Source organism: Hypanus sabinus, chromosome X1, assembly GCF_030144855.1.
Source record: "Hypanus sabinus isolate sHypSab1 chromosome X1, sHypSab1.hap1, whole genome shotgun sequence".
NCBI classification, from domain to species: Eukaryota; Metazoa; Chordata; class Chondrichthyes; order Myliobatiformes; family Dasyatidae; genus Hypanus; species Hypanus sabinus.
The window spans coordinates 68,814,886-68,838,342 of NC_082738.1; the positions used below are offsets into that span (position 1 = coordinate 68,814,886).

At 41.4% G+C, this 23,457-nt stretch overlaps 1 protein-coding gene across 8 annotated transcripts in view; it reads right to left on the reverse strand.

Moving 5' to 3' along the window:
• LOC132384984 (rho GTPase-activating protein 23-like) overlaps positions 1–23,457 on the reverse strand; it is a 510,483-nt gene that overhangs the window by 249,859 nt on the left and 237,167 nt on the right. For 2 of the 8 annotated variants that reach the window (XM_059956705.1, XM_059956704.1), the window contains exon 1: positions 7,129–7,195. The exons of 4 other annotated variants lie outside the window; for them this stretch is intronic. Coding sequence is in view for 2 of the 4 variants with exons in the window: in XM_059956699.1 (XP_059812682.1) it covers positions 6,475–6,855 (381 nt within the window). In the remaining 2 variants the exon portion in view is untranslated. Of the gene's footprint in view, positions 1–6,474; positions 7,108–7,128; positions 7,196–23,457 lie in introns of those variants that run through there. 2 more of the 8 variants (XM_059956699.1, XM_059956698.1) reach the window with 2 other exon arrangements.

Genomic DNA, 23,457 nt, shown 5'->3' on the forward strand with positions numbered 1-23,457 from the left:
TGCAGAAGAGTGTCTCTAATCCACAACATATTAGAAGTGGATGGGCTACAGCAGCGGAAGGCCACGAACATACACTCAGTGGCTACTGTATTAGATACAGGAGGTCCCCAAAAAAGTGGCCACTGAGTGTATTGTTTACTTTTCCCAAGTCATTTGGTTCATGTACTTAGTGTTTACACAATCCTGTGAGGTACATTTGTCAAAGAGCTGCTCCTCTGTAAATTAATTTAGTTATTTACTGCAGAACATTGAAATATACATTAATTTCATCAAAATCAAATATCGTCAATTAAGACTTGCTCAGACTTAAATATTACATCCAGTTTGTATTCTGCAGACATTTCTAACACTATACCATAAGACATAGGTACTGAATTAGGCTATTTGGCCCATCGAGTCTGCTCCATCATTCCATCATGGCTGATTTATTAACCCTCTTTATCCCATTCCCCTCCCTTCTCCCAATAACCTCTGATACTCTTACTAACCAAGAACAACTACCAACCTCCACATTAAATAAACCCATTGACTTGGCCTGCACAGCCATCCATGGCTAGGAATTCCACAGTTTTCCCACCCTCTGGGAAAAAGAAGCATTTCCTCATCTCTGTTCTAAATGGACATCCCTCGATTCTGAGGCTGTGCCCTCTGGTCCAAGACATCCCTCAATGATAGAAAACATTCTCTCCACATTCACCCTATCTAGCTTTTACAACATTTGATGGATTTCAATGAGATCCTTCCTTCTGAACTCCAGCAAATACAGGCCCAGAGCCATCAAACATTCCTCATGTGTTAACCCTTTCATTCTTGTGAACCTCTTCTGGAACTTCTCCAATGCTAGCACATCTTTTCTTAGACAAGGGGCCCAAACTGCTCACAATGCTCCAGATGCAGTTTGATCAATCCCTTATACAGCCTCAGCATTACACCTTTACATTTGTATTCTAGTCCTCTCGAATGAATGTTAACATTGTATTTGCCTTCCTTACCACTGATTGAACCTGCAAGTTAATCTTTAGGGAATCCTGCATTAGGACACCCAAGTCCCTTTGCACCTCTGATTTTTGCAGTTTCTCCCTTTTTAGAAATTAGTCATTACTTTTATTCCTTCCACCAAAGTGCATGGCCATGCAATTCCCTACGTTATATTCCTTCTGCCACTTCTTTGCCCATCATCCTAATCTGTCTAAATTCTTCCGTAAACTCTCTGCTTCCTCAACACAAATCGCCACTCCACCTATCTTCATAATCCACAATCTTAGCCACAAAGCCATCAATTCCTACATCAAAATCATTGAAATATAACATGAAAAGAAGCGGTTCCAACACTGACCCCTGCCACATACAACTAGTCACTGGCAGCCAACCAGAAAAGGCCCCCTTTATTCCCACTCTTTGCCTCCTGCCAATCAGCCGATCTTCTATCCAAGCTAGTATCTCTCCTGTAATACCAAGGGCTCGTATCTTGTTAAGCAGCCTCATGCGCAGCACCTTGTCAAAGGCCTTCCGAAAGTCCAAATAAGCAACATACACCAACTTCCCTTTATCTATCCTGCATGCTATGTCCTCAACGAATTCTAATAGATTTGTCAGTCAAGATTTCCCCTTGAAGAAACCATGCTGACTTCGGCCGATTTAACCCTGTGCCTCCAAGTACCCCGAAAATTCATCCTTAATAATAAACTGCAACACCTTTCAAACCACTGTAGTCAGGCTAACTGGCCTATAATTTTTTTTCTTCAGAGTCATATTTTAGAGGTTTTAAACGTTTTCTTACATTTTAATTCAGAGAGATTATCCGACTACATATGAGAGGAATCAATACAGAGAGGTTTTTTTCTCTGATTATGGAAGGAGAGCGAATGATAATAAAGAACAGGAAAGCACAATCTTGAAATGGAAACAAAACCATTTTGCAGAGAAATCAGGAAGGATTTTTAAAATTCAAAGTTCAAAGTAAAGTTCTAAGTAAATTTTATTATCAAGGTACATATACGTCACCATATACAACCCTGAGATTCACTTTCTTGTGGGCATTCTCAATAAATCTATAGAATAATAACCATAACAGAATCAATGAAAGACTGCCCAACCAGGGTGCTCATCCAGAGAGCAGAAGACAACAATTAGTGAAATAATAACAATAATAAATAAATAAGCAATAAATATCAAGAACATGAGACAAAGGGTTCTTGAAAGCAAGCCTATTGGTTGTGGGAACATTTCAATGATGGGGCAAGTGAAGTTAAGTGAAGTTTTCCCTTTGGTACAAGAACCTGATGGTTGAGGGGTAATAACTGTTCCCGAAACTGGAGTGTGTGAGTCATGTGCCTTCTTCCTGATGGCAGCAGAGAGAAAAGAGAACATCCTGGGTGGTGGGGCTCCCTGATGATGATTGATACTTTCCTGCAATAGCATTTCATGTAGTGTGCTTAATGATGGGGAGGGCTTTACTCCATGATGGACTGGGCTATACCACTACTTTTTAGAAGACTTTCCATTCAATAGGCATTGATGCTTCCATACCAGCCTGTGATTTTTACCTCCTCCATGAAGGGTAATGGAAAACTCAAACACTGTCCTCCATAGGTGGCACACTGTCATTGTTAGACAGAGGCACCAATACTTATGACGCACAGACAGACAGAAGATACAGATCATGCATAATCCAAGTGACTGGTAAACTCAAAGTGCTAAAAGAACTATTACTATTACTGTTCTTCTGAAGCTAATACATAAACCAACCAAGATTCCACACAGTGCATGTTTGCATTCCACCACTATGCAGCAAGGTCATTCTTGTGATCTAATCTCAGAACAAATAGTACAAGAACCTACGCTTTAGACTAAATACCATCCTAAGATTGCTGTTTTGAACACAAATTGATTGCAATCCTCATCTGTAAAGAAATCAAGAACTTAAGCCAAAATTTAAAGCCGCAGAGCATAAGAGAATAAGGGGAGATTTATAAGAGGTATACATTGAGTGACAGGGTGAGATAGATCTCTACCAAAGGAGGTGAAAGGCACTCCTTCTGTCCGCTAGCCTGTAGGTCATCCTTGGGCAAGGTGTAGCACCTGCTTGTCCCACCCGCCCCCCCCCCCACCAGATCAGGAGATCAGGGTCACGTGAAGCCATGGGGGCAGATGGTGGATGGTTGTATGAGCAGCCGGTGCAGATCACAAGACCTGGTTATGTGACCACTGACGCCAGGCAGATATTCTCTGAAGAGTATTGATAAAGCCAAACCACTTCTGAAAATAAAAGAAAAGCCTTATTTCACTCAACCTTTCCTCACGTTCAAGAGTAGCAAGAATGGGCAAGCTAGATTGAGCTCTTGCAACGCAACTCAGAATTATCCTCTATCTCAAGCCCATACTGTAAGTAGTTAAAGGAAATGACTTTGTCCAATATCTTTTTTCCAGTAAATGATAATGAAAATAAATTCATTTAAGCCTTTATGGATCTGGTTTTCCATTAAGGATTTCCATATTTGGAGAAGAGCCATTGTAGTGAAAATCCAATGTAAATGCAATTAAGCATGTTAGCACAATTAGTGGTAATTGATAGCTCTAGGATATATTTCAGGAAAGTAAAGAAATGTAACTAAAAGGCAGATTCCAGATTACACGCACCATCTGCTTCCTGATCTATGGACAAATTAACGAAATAAAGACTTTTTAAAAATAAAATCCATAGCTACTGTCAGACTTTAATTCATTAATATGAAGAGGGCAAGAACATGAAAAAATAAACAAATTAGAAAGGAAAATATGGTTACTAAACAGATTGCAGACTGCTATTCCTGATGCCATATGAAACAATTCTGTCATACCATTTTTAAGATCTAGTTACAGAGGCTGTCATTAGAGGCTTGGCCTATTGAGAAAATGAGTGCAAATTCCAGCACACAGTTTGAGAAAACCAAATTCAGTTCAGAAAATCTGGAACCAGATACTGGCATCAGTAAATTGTGCTCAAATACTTTACATATTACATTAAAAATAGCATTGAGGTTGTTGGTGGAGAGAAGTGTGCTACTTGATAAGGTTGAAGGAGGTACAGCAGCCTTAGGTCCCATGCCACCAGATTCAGGAACCTTCGTCCATCAGAGTCCTGAACCAGTCCAGATAATAACATTCACTTCAACCCTGAACTGATTCCACAACCTACATTCTCACTTTCAAAGATTCTATAACTCATGCTCTCAGTATTATTTATTTACTATTTATTTGTTCATTTATGATTTATTCATTATTATTATTGTATTTTTTTTCTCAGCTCAAGCTGGTAAAACCTGAGGTATAGGCATAGTCAAGCACACTCATTTCTCAATTGCTCAGAACTTCTGGACTATTCTGGTGGGGTTTAGTATTGTGGCTTTCTGAAGATTTACATGAATATTGTTGAGTAGCTCTAATTGTTTAATGCTATTGTGTAGTTACTTTGGGATGGTGCCAGTTGTAGACAATACTATTGGGACAATATATACCCTGTTCATGTTCCATAGTCTTTCAATTTCCTCTTTTAATTCAGCATATTTCTGTTGTTTTTCACTTATTGACTTCAGTATGTTATGTGTGTTTGGAATGGTTTCACCTATTAAGTAAGTTGATTTTGCTTGTTTATCCTATAATATTATATCCAGATGGTTAGTATGGATTTTCCTATCTATCAGTTGTAATATAATTTGTAGGACTCTGACTCTACAACTGGATCAGGCTTGCATTCATGGTAAGGTATGGTTTCTTTTGAGAAATCTTAAAGCAGGATTTTGATAAATGATGTTTGCCACTTGATTGTGCCTGTGTACGTAATCAGATTGAGTTAAACTGCTGCAGGATCCTGTAATGTGTTGGATTGCTTCTGATCTGTCCTGGCAAATTTCAGCATTGATTGTCTTGAAACATTGGCCTTGTATGATGTATTTTGATCATTTATTGTGTTAACAACCTGGTCCTGTACCCTTCTGTTTCTGGGAAGAGTTTTCCAACTCTGGGCCAACTGTTCAATACTTCCTTGTTGACATCCAGTCTGCTCAGATCATGGGGACGTCTTCCATGGCGGGCTATGCTCTTCCATTGGTAAACTTTTTCTCCTGTAGTGAAAATTTCTTCTGTTTTTTGAGTTGTGTTTTCATTTAAGTTTAGTAGTGTGTACTTCATAGCAGAACTGCATATGCTCATTTGGAGTGCTCACTGGCTATTTCATTAGGTACATCTGGATACCTGGTCATTAATACAAATATCTAATCAGCCAATCATCTGGCAGCAACTCAATGTATAAAAGCATGCAGACATGGTCAAGAAGTTCAGTTGTTCAGACAAACATCATGGGAATAATTGTTGGTGCCAGATGGGGTGGTTTGAGTTTCTCAGAAATTCCTGATTTCCTAGGATTATCATGCAAAATAGTCTGTAGAGATGACAGAGAATGGTGCAACAACCAAACAAAACATGCACTGAGCAGCAGCTCTGTAGTTAAAAATGCTTTGTTAATGAGAGAGGTCGGAGGAGAATGGCCAGACTGGTTCAAGCTTACAGGAAGGTGACAGTAACTCAAAGAACCTCGCATTACAACAGTGATGTGCAAAAGAGCATCTCTAAATGCACAAAATGTTGAACCTTGAATTGAATGGACTACAGCAGCAGAACACCATGAACATACACTCAGTGGCCACTTTACTAAGTAAAGGAGGTACTGAGCATAGGTATAGTTTTTAATAATAACCATAATTTCAATAATATACTAACAAGTCTGTTTTACATGCTAGTTTTAATAGGAAAAGCACATCTTTTCTTAGATAAGGGGCTCAAAACTGCTCACCATATTCCAATTGTGGTCTGACCAATGCATTATAAACCTCAGCATTACGTCCTTGATTTTATATTCCAGTCTTCTCGAAATGAATGCTAACATTGCATTTGCCTTCCTTACCACCAACTCAACCTGCAAGTTAAACCTGCACTAGGACACCCAAGTCCGTTTTCACCTCTGATTTCTGAATTTGCTCTCCATTTAGAAAATAGCCTGTTGCTTTATTCCTTCAACTAAAGTGCATGATTATACACTTCCCTACACTGTATTCCATCTGCCACTTCTTTGCCCATTCTGCCTCCTCAACTCTGCCTGCCCCTCTACCTCTTTGTATCGCCCGCAAACCTGGCCACAAAGCCATCAGTTCTGTTACCAATGTACAAAAGGCACTAATGGCATGTTAACTCATCCTGAAATAGGATGTCAATAACACTGGAGAGCAGCTGCAAAACTAAAGTTTAAGGAAGTTTCACGAAGTATTGTTATTACAACCTGTTTGTACTGACAAGAATTTGTCTGCATTTATCATCCATTAAAGGTTTCCTGAGGCAATGCAGAATCCAGGAAATTAAATCCGGCTGCATCCACTTTTTCTCCTACACAATACACATAACAAGTAAAGAGTTCACAGCTTTTTGAATCAAACACTTTACCAGCAACTCTTCCTCCTCGTCCCAAACAGGAAAACTGTGGTTTCTTTTGACAGCTGAGATATCATTGTCCCTCTCTTTCCGGGGGTTTAGCTCCAAGGTCACATTTCTCAGGGCAGCCAGCCAAATACAACGGGGCTCAGGAGAACTACAGTCAATTCCCACCGGCCTTTCCCAGTTCCAGTGTCTGTAGACGAAGCCTGGGCTGTGGGCTGTTTTCCCAGCACTGGACATGCTTTCGCTGATCACTCCTGCGCCCCTTTCTCCGCTTACTTCAGCCTGACTTGAAGAATAGCTTCTAATCCACTTCAAGTTAATTGTTTCAGATCTAGCTGTCATTAGTCCAAGAAGCGTGTTGCTTTCTTGCATCCATTGACAACACATTACAGTTCATATATCAGAGTGAAAGTTCATCCCGTATCTGAATCAACATCTTTACCCTTCCTCATTCCGCTCATTCACTTTGAACAATGAACCCAAACGTATTCCAAAGATGGTTAAAAGTTACGCCGAGGGACATAGCTACAGGCAGCCAGGCACAAAATCTTCAACAGGAATGTCAGACGCTCGAAGACAAACTGAAAGAGCAGACACCTCCTTATCCACAGCATGCTGTGGACAGGCAGCTGTCCTGGGTTGTGAGTCCCAGTCACTGACCTTCGACCCAAGTCACCAGCTGACATCTGCAGCAGGCGATTGGAAGTCTTACACTGCTGTAAATTCCATCACACGACTGTGCAAAGTGAGTAAACTACACAGTGAGATATGCTCAACTACTTTTTTAATCTTCTGTGAGCTCCACTGCTTTCTTTTTAAATAAACATATGATGTCACATCGCTGCACAAAGTTCCCTTTCAAAGCCGAGATGAGCTAATTGGTTAAAAGACAATCAAACTCACTTGCAGCTCTGTCGTGTTTTCTGGGTTAACCATTTATCATCTGAAACACTTCTATTTGGCTTAAATGATCAAAGTAAATTTATTATCAAAGTACGTATATGTCACCATCTACAACCCTGAGAATCATTTGCTTGTGGGCATTCACAGCAGATACAAAGAAGTACAATAGAATCTATGTAAAGCCACACAAAGACAAACAATGAATGTGTAAAAGACGACAAACTGCAAATACAAAATAAGTAAGTTTTTCCCCTGAGCCATTTTCCAGAGCAACTCTCTAGGCCCACTATGGTTTTGTCTAACTTTAAAACCACTCTCTAATGAATTGGATTATATTAAATCAGAAACAACCAAATACTTTAACACACCTTCTCTACATTGACAATTTGAAATCATACGCTCATCATCAGTAAAGCTAAAGCAATTAATTAAAATAGTAGAGCTATTTTGGAAAGATATAAACATGAACTTTGGACTGGATAAATGCGGAACATTAAACATACAGGAAGGTGGAATGGAGCTAATAGAATACACACCAGAGCAGCAGGATACAACTGATGGGTGAATATGGAACATATCAGTGTCTGGATTATCAACAAGCAAAGAAAATCAATCATAGCGCGATAAAGGGAAAAATGTTGAAAGGATTTACTTCAAGGCTTAAGAGAATCTGCCAAACAGAGCCCAATAGTAAAAATATAACAAAGGCAATAAACATTTTTGTTATACCCATATGAACCATGGGTCAGAATTTCAGAAACCCATCTGGAAAATTTACAGACAAAAAAAAATACAAATGCTAGAAAACACAATGTACACTCGAGCACACTTAGATTAACACTAACTAGTACAGAAGAAGGAAGGGGAATAACAGACATAAAAAATTTATACACCAATCAGATAAAATTTCTAAGGATGTATTTCCATCAACGAAAACAGGATTCAGCACTTCATGCAAACATATGCTATTCTGATAAGAAGTACACACCACTAAACTTATATGAAAGCACAACTCAGAAAAATGAAGATATCACCACAGAAGAAAAAGTATGGCCCCCCATGGAAGACATCCCCATGATCTGAAGAGACGAGATGTCAACAAAGCATTGAATGCCTGGCTCAGAGATGGACACCTCTTCCCAGAAACAGAGGGAAAATCCTGGCATTGTGGACAATGTTCCTCTCCCTCTGCACGCCACCTTGGCTGAACAGAGGAGCACTATTAGTAATGGAAGTAAGACAACTGTGCTGCTCCAAAGAGGTCATTCTTACCCTCAGCCATTAGGCTCTATAATGAGTCAACCTATAATGAAGGAAGTGATGACCCCCTCCTGGTAGACTGTTTGTGATAACTTACTTTTTATTCTTTCTTTCTTCTCTTCTAATACTTGAAGCAGTTTAACTCAATCTGATTACTTACACAGGCACAATCAAGTAGGAAGCATCAGTCACCAAATTTTGCTTTAAGATAAAAACTTATAAAAGACACAATACTTTACTATAAATACAAGCCTGATGCAGTTTTAGAGTCAAAGTCCTACGAACTATACAAAATATACAATTAGGCCTACACAGTAGTAGTCATGAAAATCTCCAGAGAGCCACAATACTACGCACTACTAGAATAGTCGGAAAGTACCTAGCAATTGAGAAATGAGTGTGCTTGGCTATGCCTGTACCTCAGGTTTTACAAGCTTGAGCTGAGAAAAAAATAAAAATAATAATAAATTAGTAATAATTTTGAGGACAAAATCCTTGAAAGTGAGTCCATAGGTTGTGGAGTCAGTTCAGTGTTGAGACGACTGAAGTTATCCATGTTGGTTCAGGAACCTGATGGCTGAGGAGTAATAACTGTTCCTAATATATACAGTACTATGTAAAAATATTAGGCACATACACACATATATAGCCAGAGTGCCTAAGACTTTGCACAGTACTGTGGTGATTTCATGTATTGCACTGTACTGCTGCCACCAAAAAAAAACAAATTTCATGACATATGTGAGTGACGATAAACCCGATTCTGATCTGGGTCTTTGTTGTGGACTGAGAGTGGGAAGGGGGCAGGGAGAGGGGAATCACGGTTCAGAAAAGGGGAAGGGAGAGGGGAGGGAGCAGGAAGCACCAAAAGACATTCTGTGATGATCAATAAACCAATTGTTCGGAATCAAATGACCTTGCCTGGTGTCACAAGGTTGCGTATGCATGCACCCTCACCACCACCTTCCCCCACACCCCACCCGACACTCCTTCTCACCCACCTGTCCCACAGCCCTCCTGCGGCACTCCAGCCTGGCCATTCCCAACACTCTTCATTCTCACCAGATTTACAAACTCATTGTCCACTCCACATTGTCAAATACAGTACTGTGCAAAAGTCGTAGGCACCCTAGCGATAGATATATATATGCCTAAGACTTTTGCACAGTACTGTAGTTGCTTTTTTAATGTACTAAACTGTACTGCTTCAACAAAATAACACATTTCACCATTCTGATTCTGTTTATGACCCTTTAGCACCTTCTCTTCATGGGATGTGGATAATTGATAACACTGCTTGTGATCACATTAATTATAAACATAAGACCAACACAACACAACGTAAATAGTGCCTATTCTGATACTTTAGATAAGAGTTCTAAACTCGAGACCAGCCTTAGAAATCTGCACAACTCAATTAATAAATGTCTTAGCACAAATCATGTTAACAAACTCTTTCCTGAAGACAGGTAAGAAAATATTTGAGTATTCAGTATAAAAAACTTAGCTTTTTTTTTGCCTAGCCTTCAGCTGCAAGTTTCAAGAAGCCTATGATTCAAATGTTTAGCAATATTCACACTAATACTACTATAATTAAGGGATACACTGAAACCAACAATCTACTTTCACACACTGCAATTAAATAAAGAAGTCAACAAATTCCTGACAAGTTTGCTTTCCCCACCTCTTGGAATTTCGCTTTCCCACCCTTTGACTCAAACACACTTACCCACAGAAAACTCACACCCATCTAAGCATATTTAGATGGCAATTTTCACAATAAGGACTTTCAAACCCAGAGCAACACACACAAAATGCTGGAGAAACTCAGCAGGTCAGGCAGCATCTATGGAGAGGAATAAAAAGCCTATGTTTTGGGCCAAGACCCTTCATCAGGGCTGGAAAAGAAGGAGGCAGCAGGCAGAATCTTCTGGCTAGAACATAGCATGCCCACACCTTGCTAACCCTAACCCTAACTGTAAAGCTTTGGACTGTGGTAGAAAACCAGAGCACCCAGAAGAAACCCACACAGTCATAGAGAGAATGTACAAAATTGTAACAGACAGTGTGGAAAATTGAACCCCTATTTTACAGGTGGTACACTAATAGTGTTCCTCTAACCCCTAGGCTATAATGCCGCCTCTACATTACAGTTTGTTTCCACACTGAGTGACTCTCTTCGCATTCCCTGGCTATTGATGAAAATCACCAAAATAAAAACCAAAAACATCAGAGTCCTGGTGAAGCATCTTAGCCTGAAATGTTTATTCCTGCTGAGTTCCTTCAGCGTTTTGTGTGTGTTACTCTGGATTTCCAGCATCTGCAGAATCTCTTGTGTTTATGTTGCCTCAATGTTGCAAAAACAAGGGAGCTGGTTGTGGACTACAGGAGGAATGGAGACAGGCTCACCCCTATTGACATCAGTGGATCTGAGGTTGAGAGGGTGAACAGCTTTAAGTTCCTCAGCATCCACATCACCGAGGATCTCACGTGGTCTATACACACCGGCTGTGTGGTGAAAAAGCACAACAGCCCCTCTTTCACCTCAGACGGTTGAAAAAGTTTGGTACGGGTCCCCAAATCCTAAGAACTTTCTATAGGGGCACAATTGAGAGCATCCTGACTGGCTGCATCACTGCCTGGTCTGGGAACTGTACTTCCCTCAATCGCAGGACTCTGCAGAGAGTGACGTGGACAGCCCAGCGCATCTGTAGATGTGAACTTCCCACTATTCAGGACATTTACAAAGACAGGTGTGTAAAAAGGACCCAAAGGATCATTGGGGACCCAAGTCACCCCAACCACAAACTGTTCCAGCTGCTACCATCCGGGAAACAGTACCGCAGCATAAAAACCAGGACCAACAGGCTCTGGGACAGCTTCTTCCACCAGGCCATCAGACTGATTAATTCACGCTGACACCACTGTATTTCTATGATATATTGACTGTCCTGTTGTACATACTATTTATTACAAATTACTATAAATTGCACATTGCACATTTAGACGAAGACTTAACGTAAAGATTTCTACACTTTGCGTTTGTGAAGAATGTAGGTAATAATGTCAATTCAATTCAATTATGGCTTTCAAATCCTAATACGAACAAGAGTAAAGATCATTTAAATACCCAAGGAATTAACTGTCCATACTCGCTGCTACTTGTACCTATACCACTTGTTTTATAAGTTTTTTCTAGTGCTACATTGCACAGAGGGGGCTGGAGAATTAACTGCTGAACAAATGAGAAATAAGGTAGTCAGTGGCCCAACAATCTGTCAAAATTCAAAGATAATTTATCATCACGGTACATATATAATCACCACATAAAATGCTAAGATTTATTTTCTTGCAGGCATACTCAGTAAATTGATAATAGAATAATAACCATAATAGAATCAATGTAAAATCACGTAACTAGAGTGCTCAACAAGAGTGCAATAAATATCGAGAACATCAGATGAAGAGTCCTTGAAAGTGAGTCCATAGGTTGTGGGAACATTTGAATGATGGGGCAAGTGAAGTTGAGTGAAGTTATCCCCTTTTGTTCAAGAGCCTGATGGTTGAGGGGTAATAAGTTCTGAACCTGGTGGTGTGGGTCCTGAGGATCTTGTACCTTTTCCCTGATGGTAGTAGTGGGAAGAGAGCATGATGTGGGTGGTGAGGGATCTGATGATGGATGCTGCTTTCCCATCATGATGTAAAATTAATAAAATATTTGTTATTGTTATATGAAACCAATAGGTGATGCCCCAAAATAGCAGCACTGTCATTAAGGACCACCCGCCACTATTATAGGCCAGTTAGCCTAACCTCAGTGGTGGGAAAGTGTTGGAGTCTATTATTAAGGATAAGGTTTTGGGGTACTTGGAGACTAATGATAAATAAGTCAAAGTCAGTATGGTTTTTGTAAAGGAAAATCTTGCCTGACAAATCTGATAGAGTTCTTTGAGGAAGTTACAAGCAGGGTGGACAAAGGAGAGGCAGTGGATGTCACTAACTAGGATTTTCAGAAAGCATTTGATAAGGTGCCAGGCTACTTAACAAGATAAAATCCTATGGCATTACAGAAAAGATACTGGCATGGACAGAGGAATGGCTGACAGGCAGGAGGTAGCGAGTGGGAGTAAAAGGGGCTGCCAGTGACTAGTGGTGTTCCTCTGGGGTCAGTATTGGGACCGCTTCCTTTCATGTTTTTTGTCAATGATTTGGATAATGGAATTGATAGGTTTGTGGCAAAGTTTGCGGATGATACAAAGACAGGTGGAGGAGTAGGTAGTGCTGAGGAAGCAATGTGATGGCAGCAGGACTGAGACAAATTGGAAGAATGGGCAAAAAGTGGCAGATGGAATACAGTGTTGGGAAACGTATGACAATGCATTTTGGTAAAGGGACAATAGTGCGTAATATTATCTAAATGGGGAGAAGTTTCAAATAGAGGTACAGATGGACTTAGGAGTCCTCGTGCAAGACTCTCAGAAGGTTAATTTACAGATTGAGTCTGAGGTAAAGAAGGCAAATGTAATGTTGGCATTTATTTCAAGGGGAATAGAATATAAAAGCAGATAATGCTGAGCCTTTATAAGGCACTATGCAGGCTGCACTTGGGAGTATTGTCAACAGTTTTGGGCCCCATATCTCAGACAAGATACGTTGTCATCAGAGAGAGTCCAAAGCAGGTTCACGAGGATGATTCTGGGAATGAAGGGGTTAACGTATCAGGGACATTTGGCAGCTTTGGGCCTGTACTCATTGGAATTTACAGTGAATCTGTGGGATTTTCTGCTACAGACTGCAAGTCCGTGGGTATATGTAAGGTGGAAGTTGATTGTTTCCTGATCGGTCAGGGCATCAAAGGATATGGTGAGGGGGCAGGTGTATGGGATTGAGTGGGATCTGGGATCAGCCATGATGGAATGCCAGAGCAGACTTAATGGGCTGAATGGCCTAATTCTGCCCCTAAGTCTTATGGTCTTATGGACATGCCCTCATCTCATTACTACCTGCAGGGAGGAGGTACAAGAGTCTGAGGGCACACACTCAACAATTCAGGAACAGCTTCTTTCCCTCTGCCATAAGATTTTTGAATGGATAATGAACCCATGAACATTACTCACTATCTTTGCTCTCTCTTTGTGCTACTTGTTTAATTTAGTTCTTTAATATATTACTCATATTGCAATTGATAGTATATTTATGTACCGCACTGTACTGCTGCCGCAAAATAACAAATTTCATGGCATACGTCAGTGATACTGATAAAAAGTCATCTCATCCTTCACTACTTCCCATCGTAGTTCCAACACCACAATGTTGGAGCTTTCAACTTTGTAACTATTGTTTGTGTGATTTTAGGTGACCCTTTAAATTTTGAAAGTCTTTGCTATTTTTATGTTCTTAGTGCTCTAGTGCTGTTTATCTTTTACATGCATGCAAGAAAATGGTGATTAGTTACAGGAAGATGTCAGATCTGCTTGTTGTCACAGCTGCACCTTTTAGGACAGTTTCACAATGATAACGGTATCTCCTTCATTAACAAAAAGACTCAACAGAGGATGTACTTCTTGAAGCAATTGGTAAAACTCCATCTTCCCCAGAATATACTCGTCCAATTCTACACTGTCATCGTAGAGAGCATCCTCACATCAGCCATTACTGTCTGTCATAATAAAGTGGCTTCCAGTTAAGTGGGACACTAGTTAATTTGGGCAGCCATTCATTTGGGACACCTCGTAAAGAGTTTGAAGTTCAAAGTAAAATTTAGTATCAGAGAACATACATGTCACCACACACAACCCTGAGATTCTTTTTCTGCGGGCTTACTTAGCAAATCCATAGAACAGTAATTGTAAACTATAAACATCAGGAATGGTTAACTGCAAATAAACTGTGCAAATGCAGACATAAATACTTTGCATAAAATAACAACATAATAGAGTCCTTAAATGAGTGTAGCTATCCCCTTTTGTTCAAGAGCCTGATGGCTGAGGGATAATAAATGTTCTTGAACCTGGTGGTGCGAGTCCTGAGGCACAGGGAGAAAAGAGCATGGCCTGGGTGGTGAGGATCTTTGATGATTGATGCTGCTTTTCTATGGCAACATTTCATATGCTCAATGGTTGGGAGGGTTTTACCCATGATGTACTGGACTGAATCCACTTCCTTTTGTAGAATTTTCCACTCAAAGGCACTGGTATTCCCATACCAGGCCGTAATGCAACCAGTCAGCACACTTCCCACCACACATCTAAAGAAGTTTCAAGGTTTTCGATGACATTCCGAACCTCCACAGACTCCTGAGGAAATAGAGGCGCTGTTGTGCTTTCTTAGTGTAACGCGCTGTAATGTTTCATGCTAATATAATGGCTTCTCTGTAGCAGCAGTGTTTGGGTTATGACTAGAGATAAGGGGACTTTGGAATGTGCGCTGGCCAATGACAGTAGATGGTTTTCTTTCTGAGCAACAAAACTGTATGCCACTGGCCCTCGGTGGTTGGCCACATTGTCTACCTATATTTCAGCCTGAAGTACCGGACGGGAAGCAGGAACATTGATGCTGATGTTTTGTCCCAACAGGCGCATGAGAGCCTGGACAAGGATGAGGAGTGGGAGAGTGTTCCTGCCCCAGGGGTGAAGGCCATGTGTCGGTTTGACATTTGCCGTGTTGCTGGCATTGGGATCTATTGACAGGAAATCCATACACACCAGGTCCAGAGGCCCCGCACTCTGCAAGTGGGACAAGGGAGCTGCCTGCGTAGGCAGTGTCTTCCGCCATATGCATTGAATGCATGACTTGCAGTATTCTTCAACCTTCGACTTCATTCGGGGCCAGTAAAACCGGTTTCTGAGCAATCCATAGGTCTTCTCAACCCCCAAATGTCCAGAGTCATCGTGAAATGACTTCAACACAATCCTCCGATACTTCTCCGGCAGAACCAGCTGGCAACGCCGGGGTCGGTCCGGGGGTGACGTGATCTGGTTCCACAACTCCAACCGAGGCCATTCTCAGTAATGGAAACCATTATATTAGCATGAAACATTACAGTGCATTAATTTGCAATAATATTTATTTGATGGGTTTGGGACAGGTCCTCTGAGATAGTGACACCCAGGAATTTAAAGTTACTGACCCCCTCCACGTCTGATCCTCTGATGATTACTGGCTCATGGACCTCTGGTTTCCCTCTCCTTGGTTCCTTGGTCTTACTGACATTGAGTGAGAGGTTGTTGTTATGACACCACTCAGACAAGTTTTCAATCTGTATGTTGTATGCTGAATCCTGTATGCTGATCCAGCACCCTCTTTGATACAGCCCACAACAGTGGTGTTGTCAGCAAACGTATATGACATTGGAGCTGTGCTTAGCCACACAGTCATAGGTGTAAAGCGAGTAGAGCAGGGGACTGTACACATCCCTGCGATGCTCCTGTACTGATGGAGATTGTGGAGAAGATGTTTTTGCCAATCTGAGCTGACTGGGGTCTACAAGTGAGGAAATCCAAGATCCAATTGCACAAAGGGGTATTAAGGCTTAGGTTTTAGAGTTTACTGATTAGAGAACAGTTACAGTTTAGAGGGGACGATGGTGTTAAAGGCTGAGTTGTAATCAATAAAGAGCATCCTGATGTCTGCATCTTTGCTGTCCAGATGTTCCAGGGTTGTGTGAAGAGCCAACAAGATAGCATCTACTGTAGACCATTGCTTCAGTAGGCAAACTGGAGCAGATCCAAGTCACCATTCAGACAGGAACAAACGTGCTTCAACATCAGCCTCTCAAAACACTTCATCACTGTCGATGTAAGTGCCACTGGGTGACAGCCATTTAGACAGGTTTCCACTCTTCTTGGGCACCAGTACAATCAAGGCCTGCTTGATGCAAGTGGATACCACACACCGCCAGAGTGAGAGATTGAAGATATCCATGAACACACCAGTCAGTTGGTCGGCACAGGTTTTCAGTACTCTGCTAGGTACCCCATTGATTAGAGGATCATCGGGAGACAGGGGGTGCATGATAGTTCCTCTCTGTTCTGGTGGTCAAAGTGAGCACAGAAGGCATTGAGCTCATCTGGAAGCGAAGCACTGCTGTCCCATATTGTCCCATGACCCATGTCACAAGATTTAAACCCTGCCACAGTTGCCAATCATCCCTTGAGAATTTCAGTCCAGTCCGGAATCTCCACATCGCCTGTGAGATGGCTTTCCAGCAATCATACCTGCACCTCTTGTAGCATTCTTGATCTCCAGATTTGAATGCCTCTGACTTGGCTCTCAGCAGTTTCCGGATTTCATTGTTCATCCAGGGCTCGTGATGGAGGGGAGACCCTAAATGATTTTGTGGTGACACACTCATCCACTGCTGTAATAAGGTCTGTAATGATCCTGGTGTAGTCATACAGGCCCCCAGATGAGTTCTTGAACACAGCCCAGTCCACTGACTCGAGGCAATCCTGTAACCTTTCCTCTACCTTCCACGACCACCTCTTGGCTGTCTTGATCTCTGCAGCCTTGTTCTTTAGGCTCCATCTGTATGCAGGTAGCAGTACAGCCAAATAATCTGACTTGCCAAAATGTGGTCTCAGGAAGGAACGACAGGCATTCCATATCCTAGTGTAGCAATGGTCTACTGTGTTGGGACCTCTGGTGCAACAGGTCATGTGCTGGTGATAATTGGGAAGTGCTTTCTTCAAACAGGCCTGGTTGAAGTCGCTGACTATAATTTGAAATGCCGTTTCTTATTTATAGACAGCATCGTGCAGTTCAGTTTTGCCAGTGCTTGCTTATAATCGGCTGCTGGTGGTACATAAGCTGTGGTTAGGATCTCGGATGAGAACTTTTGAGGCAAATAGAATAGTGTACATTTAATTGTTAAGTTGTTTTAAGTCAGGGGAACAAGAAGTCGACATAACCCCAATGCAAGTACACCAACAAGAATTGACTGAAAAGCATATGATGCCACCCCTTTCCTTAACAGAATTTGAGGTTTGATTCCGAAAATTATAAAACCTTCTGGTCAGATAGCTGTGTCCAGCGTGTTCGTTGTTAACCAAATCTCAATGCAACAAACAAATGAGATCTGCCTGATCTGCCTCTGATACAACAGCTTTGCCCTGAGATCGTCAATCTTATTTTCAAGCGCTAACAAGATGGTAGGCAGAGGAGGACTCATCCCTCTGCGCTTCAGCCTGGTTTGAATCCCACCTCTCCTGCTGCGTTTTCGGCCTTGGCTTTGGCGTTGACACTTAAAAGCGCCACGCTTTAAGGATCTACATTTACCTGTTCCACATTTAACCATCGAATGTGAGATCTGAAGATCATCGATGTAATTATGTAGTCCATTAAGAGGAAACTTACATGTTGCAGATTGTAGTATAAGTAATTCAAAAGGAGTATACTTAAGAGGAAAACTGGTACAAATTCCTGCAGCCCACAGAGAGTTGCCAATGTGCAACAGTGCTATCTTAAAGAACAAAAATTCATTGAGAAAATTGCTGGGCTTCTCTTTGTTTATGTGGGGTACTATGCCACTTAACTGAGGCAGTTGCCAGTTGCCAAACAGGTCCTACCGTGTGGCTGTTAGGCGCTACCCCATGCTTAGAGTGAGCAGTTTTTAAATGTCAGTTGTGTGTATTTGTGTTCAAAAAGCAGTGACTTTTGTCACTAATAGTTAGCGAGAAATAAGCAGTAATTGTTGAAAGTTATTGTTGTTTTTTGTTGCATGACACCCCCTGACCAACACATCGCAGCAAATTCCTAATACATGTAAATGTCTATGGTGCATAAAGTTGATCCTTGATGAGTGAGCAATAGATTTTAGAGTGTATCACTGTAATAACTTGATCATTGAGCAGAAATATGACAGAGTTCTCAGAGCCGCTGCCTCAGATTCACACTGGGTGCATTCTATATGGAGTTTGTACATTCTCCTTGTAAATGTGTGGGTTTCCTCCAGCTGCTCCAGTTTCCTCCCACATCCCAAAGATGCATTTGCTGGTTGGCGGGTTAATTGGCCATTCAAAATTACCCCAAGTCTGGAAGTCTGCTAGTCCAGGACCAAGGACCAGAGACCTGGAGGGTTGGAGACCTGTCTGGGTGTATCACTGGAAGGATGGGTGAATGGGATGGTGTCTGGGTGTTTTGCCACTGTTGCTACCACTGCTTGTGCTGGCCTGCTGAACATTATGGGTCTGCTCTGGTGCTGTGGGAGTGTGTGGCTGCCCCAAGCACATCCTTGGGCATGCTGTTTGTTAACACTAGATTTATAAATCAGAGTTGAAATCTGAATCTGTGTGTAGGTGAGAGGTGGCATCTTAGGAGAGTTGTTGAGAATGCAAGGAGAATTTAAAAAAATGGAATTAACATACTGTCCGACTAATGTGATGATTGACTGACAGCCAGTGGAGAATCAACAGCCAAAGGGCCTGTTTCTGCATTGTAAGTACAGCACTGTGCAAAAGTCTTGGGCACAAGTCTAGGGTGCCTAAGACCTTTGCACAGTACTCTATTTGTCAATGTATAGCAGAGAGCGAATTTACAAATCTGGTGGGAGCAAAGGATGTTGAGAGTGGTGAGGGCGGAGTGCCACGGGAGGGGTGCGGTACAGATGGGTGAGAAGGAGTACCAGGGAGGGTGGGGTGGTGCAGGTGTAGACACACCCAGCCCTGAGACACCAGACGAGGTCAATTGATTCCAAACAATTGGTTTATTGATCATTACAGAATGTCTCTCTGGTGCTTCTCGCCCGTTCCCCTCTCCCTTCCCCTTTTCCCAGTCATGATTCCTCTCTCCCTGCCCCCTTCCCACTCTCAGTCCACAATAGAGACCCACATCAGAATCAGGTTTATCATCATTCACATATGTCATGAAATTTTGAGGCAGCAGTACAGTGTAATACGCAAAATTATTAGAGTACTGTGCAAAAGTCTAAAGCACCCTAGCTACTGTGTGTGTATGTACTTTTACACAGTACTGTATCCACGGCTCCATAACTTTCAGGTTTGAAAGGAGTGCTGAATATTCCATAAAGAATAAATTCAACTGTTCAACTCTAACAAATGGCACTAAATAAAATTAAATGGCTTATTTCAATTGTATTCTGATTTTGAACTCGTGTTAAAGTTCATTTGACTTTTTCTGATAATTTGTTTTGCATTAAGAATGAACTGCAAGGTGATTTGGCTCACCTGTGAGTAGGCAAGCTCCTGTACTTTACCCAAGCAGTTGTTCTTTGTGTGTCTCCTTACTATTTTACCATGGGTATGAGAACAAAAAGGAGTCCATTCTTGTCCACTGTGTTGCTTAATGATCAAAGAAGATTATATTAAATATTAGCTTTATTTGTCACATGTACATGGGTTAGCACGACGCTTTACATTGCCAGTGACCCAGATCCAACTCTTGTAAGGAGTTTGTATGTTGTCCCTGTGACTGTGTGGGTTTCCTCCAAGTGCTCCAGTTCCTCCCACAGTCCAAAGACATACCGGCTGGTAGGTTAATTGGTTATTGAAAACTGTCCTGTGATCAGGCTAGGATTAAATCGGGGGATTGCTGGGCGATGCGACTTCAGGGGCCAGAAGGTAGTAACTTTATGTATTGCACTGTGCTGTTGCCACAAAAAACAAATTTCATGACACGTATAAGTGATGATAAACCTGATTCTGATCTGGGTCTCTATTGTAGACTGAGAGTGGGAAGGGGGCAGGGAGAGGGGAATCATGGTTTGGAAAAGGAAAAGGGAGAGGGGAGGGAGTGGGAAGCACCAGAGAGACATTCTGTAATGATCAATAAACTAATTGTTTGGAATCAGATGACCTTGCCTGGTGTCTCAGGGTTGGGTGCATCAGCACCACCCCCCCCCCCCGACTCTGGCGCTCCTTCTCTGCCCCCTGTCCCACACCCCTCCCACGGCACTCCACCCTCACCATTCCCAAAATCCTTCGCTCTTCGCTCCACGTTGACAAATACAGTACTTGTGCAAAAGTCTAAGGCACCCTAGCAAATATGTGTTCCTAAGTCCTTTGTACAGTACTATATATTAGATTATGATCAGTCTACTTAGTTATTAACTCGCAGTTACCATTTTATTATGTACAGCTCATTAATGCAAATTGTTATGTGTCACTCCAAAACGTAAAACTAATTGAAGAAAAACACAGGGAGACCAGAACAAACACATACTCTTCATTTTTACTTTTAGTGAGGCGTAGACTTATGATGTGGTGGCATAATGACATAGGCCATTCACGTACTTTTACACGTAACCTGTAATGAATTTAAACAAAAAAAATGCTTAATCAAACAATATATTTACAATATTACTCATATATTACTGAAATATTAAATGCACACTAATCAGCCCAATCATGTGGCAGCAACTCAGTGCATAACAGCATGCAGACATGGTCAAGAAGTTCAGTTGTTGTTCAGACCAAACACCAGAATTGGGGAAGAAATGTGATCGAAGTGACTTTGACCGTGGAATGGTTGTTGGTGTCAGATGGGGTGGTTTAAGTATCTCAAAAACCTCTGCTCTCCCTGTACTTTCATGCACAATAGTCTCTAGAGATGACAGAGAATGGTGCGAAAAACAAAAAAAGATGCAGTGAACGGCAGTTCCTGTGGGTGAAAATGCGTTGTTAATGAGAGAGGTCAGAGGTGAATGGCCAGACTGGTTCAAACTGACAGGAGGGTAGCAGTAATTCAAGTAATAACATATTACAACAGTGGTGTGCAGAAGAACATCTCTGAATGCACGACATGTCAAACCTTGAATGAATGTGCTACAACAGAAGGCCACGTACGTGCACACAGTGGCCACTTTATTAGGTACAGCAGATATCTATTAAGTGACCACTGACTGTATTTACAAGCAATTCATACTAGTTTACAGTGCAAAGACCTTTAATACCAGATTCTGTGGCATATCTCCATGTGTGTAGTAATAACATAGCAAAATGAAGGACAATTGACAGCAGAAAGCAGAAATAATTATGACTGTAAAATCATCAGTTGATAATATTACACATTTTCAATATTTAAGTTGTAATTTAGCAATTTTTTAAATTATAAACATAAGCTTTCTAAAACCTAGACTTGTACATTCCTTTATGAAAGCCAGTAACTTAGAGAGTAAGTGATCTTAGAAACAAAATGGAAACCTTACTTAAACAGAATTATTCTGCAACATTTCAAGGTTTCCTGATGTTATATCTCGAAACATTTTTCATATGATGCAGCTCAGGATGTGCTGAGGGTGGCTTCAACTTTTGAAGTTTAAAATAAGAGGAACACTTTTGTTTCCTGAGGCACCATCTGTTATGTGGGCAGATAAGATTAGGTTTCTTTCCCACCCCCCCCCCCCCCACCACTTCTCCAGTGGAGTATCAGTTGTGTGCATTCAGGGAAATGAGTAACCATGTCTGTTTCACAGGATCAAATAAATACTATCTCACTCCAGTTTCCGGTTAGATCCCAAGATTCATATTTCAGGAAAACCATACAGATTTTTCAAAACTCCAGTTCAATCCTCACCAGCAGACTCTTGAACCAAAGAGGAAAACTTCACTCGCCCCATCATTGAAATGTTCTCACAACCAATGGACTCACTTTCAAGGACTCTTCAGCTCATGTTCTTGATATTTATTGTTTATTTATTTATTATTATTTCTTCCATTTTGTATTTGCACAGTTTGTTGAACACTGGTTGAACACCCAAGTTGGTGGTATTTCATTGATTCTATTGTGGATTTATTGAGTATGCCCACAAAAAAATTAACCCCAGCGTTGCATCTGGTGGCATATCTGTACTTCGATAATAAATTTATTTTGAACTTTGATTAAATGAGTTGTGGGAGATTTCAAACAACATTTTTTGCACTATCTGAATGCTGTGTTTCATGCATTTCCAGATAACCAAACAAGCACAGCCATCTGAATGCATATCTAGGTTTGGCTTTAGGTGCAAAATGGCTACCGTGAATTTAACAGCTATTTGCAGTTTTATATATAAACTGGGATTTTCTTTTAGTTTTATTCAAAAATTTAAGGTTTGAAGGTTTAAGTATTAAACTGGCAGAAATCATTATCATCTCTCCACAAGAGAAAAACCAATTAGAACCAAAAATAAAACAGAAATTTCACCATCTGAATATAAGCCATCGGAAATAGCATGGTCACCGCATTTAGGATGTTCAGAAAACTTGCTCTGAATTTTCCTTTTTTTTATGTCATTGTCTCAATTATATTAGTCCAAGCTATGATTCTAGATGTTGACTGAACAACATGCCATGCCCCTCCTCTACTGCCACGATGAGGAGACTCAGGTTGGAGGAGCAACACCTCATATTCTGAAGCAAAGGACACAAAATGCAGGAGGAACGCAGTAGGTCAGGTAGCATGTATAGAAATGAACAAACAGTCGATGTTTTGGGCCGAGACCCTTTTTCATGACTGAAAAGGAAGGGGGAAAGATGACAGAATAAAAAGGTGGGGGGGGGGCAGGAGGATAGTTAGAAGGTGATGGGTGAAGCCAGGTAGGTGGGAAAGGTAAAGGGCTGAAGAAGAAGGGATCTGATAGGAGAGGAGAGAGGACCGTGGGAGAAAGGGAAGGAGGAGGGACACCAGGGGTAGGTGATGGGTGGGAAAGGTAAAGGGCTGGAGAGGAAGGAATCTGATCGGAGAGGAGAGAGGACCGTGGGAGAAAGGGAAGGAGGAGGGGCACCAGGGGGAGGTGATGGGTGGGAAAGGTAAAGGGCTGAAGAAGAAGGGATCTGATAGGAGAGGAGAGTGGACCGTGGGAGAAAGGGAAGGAGGAGGGACACCAGGGGT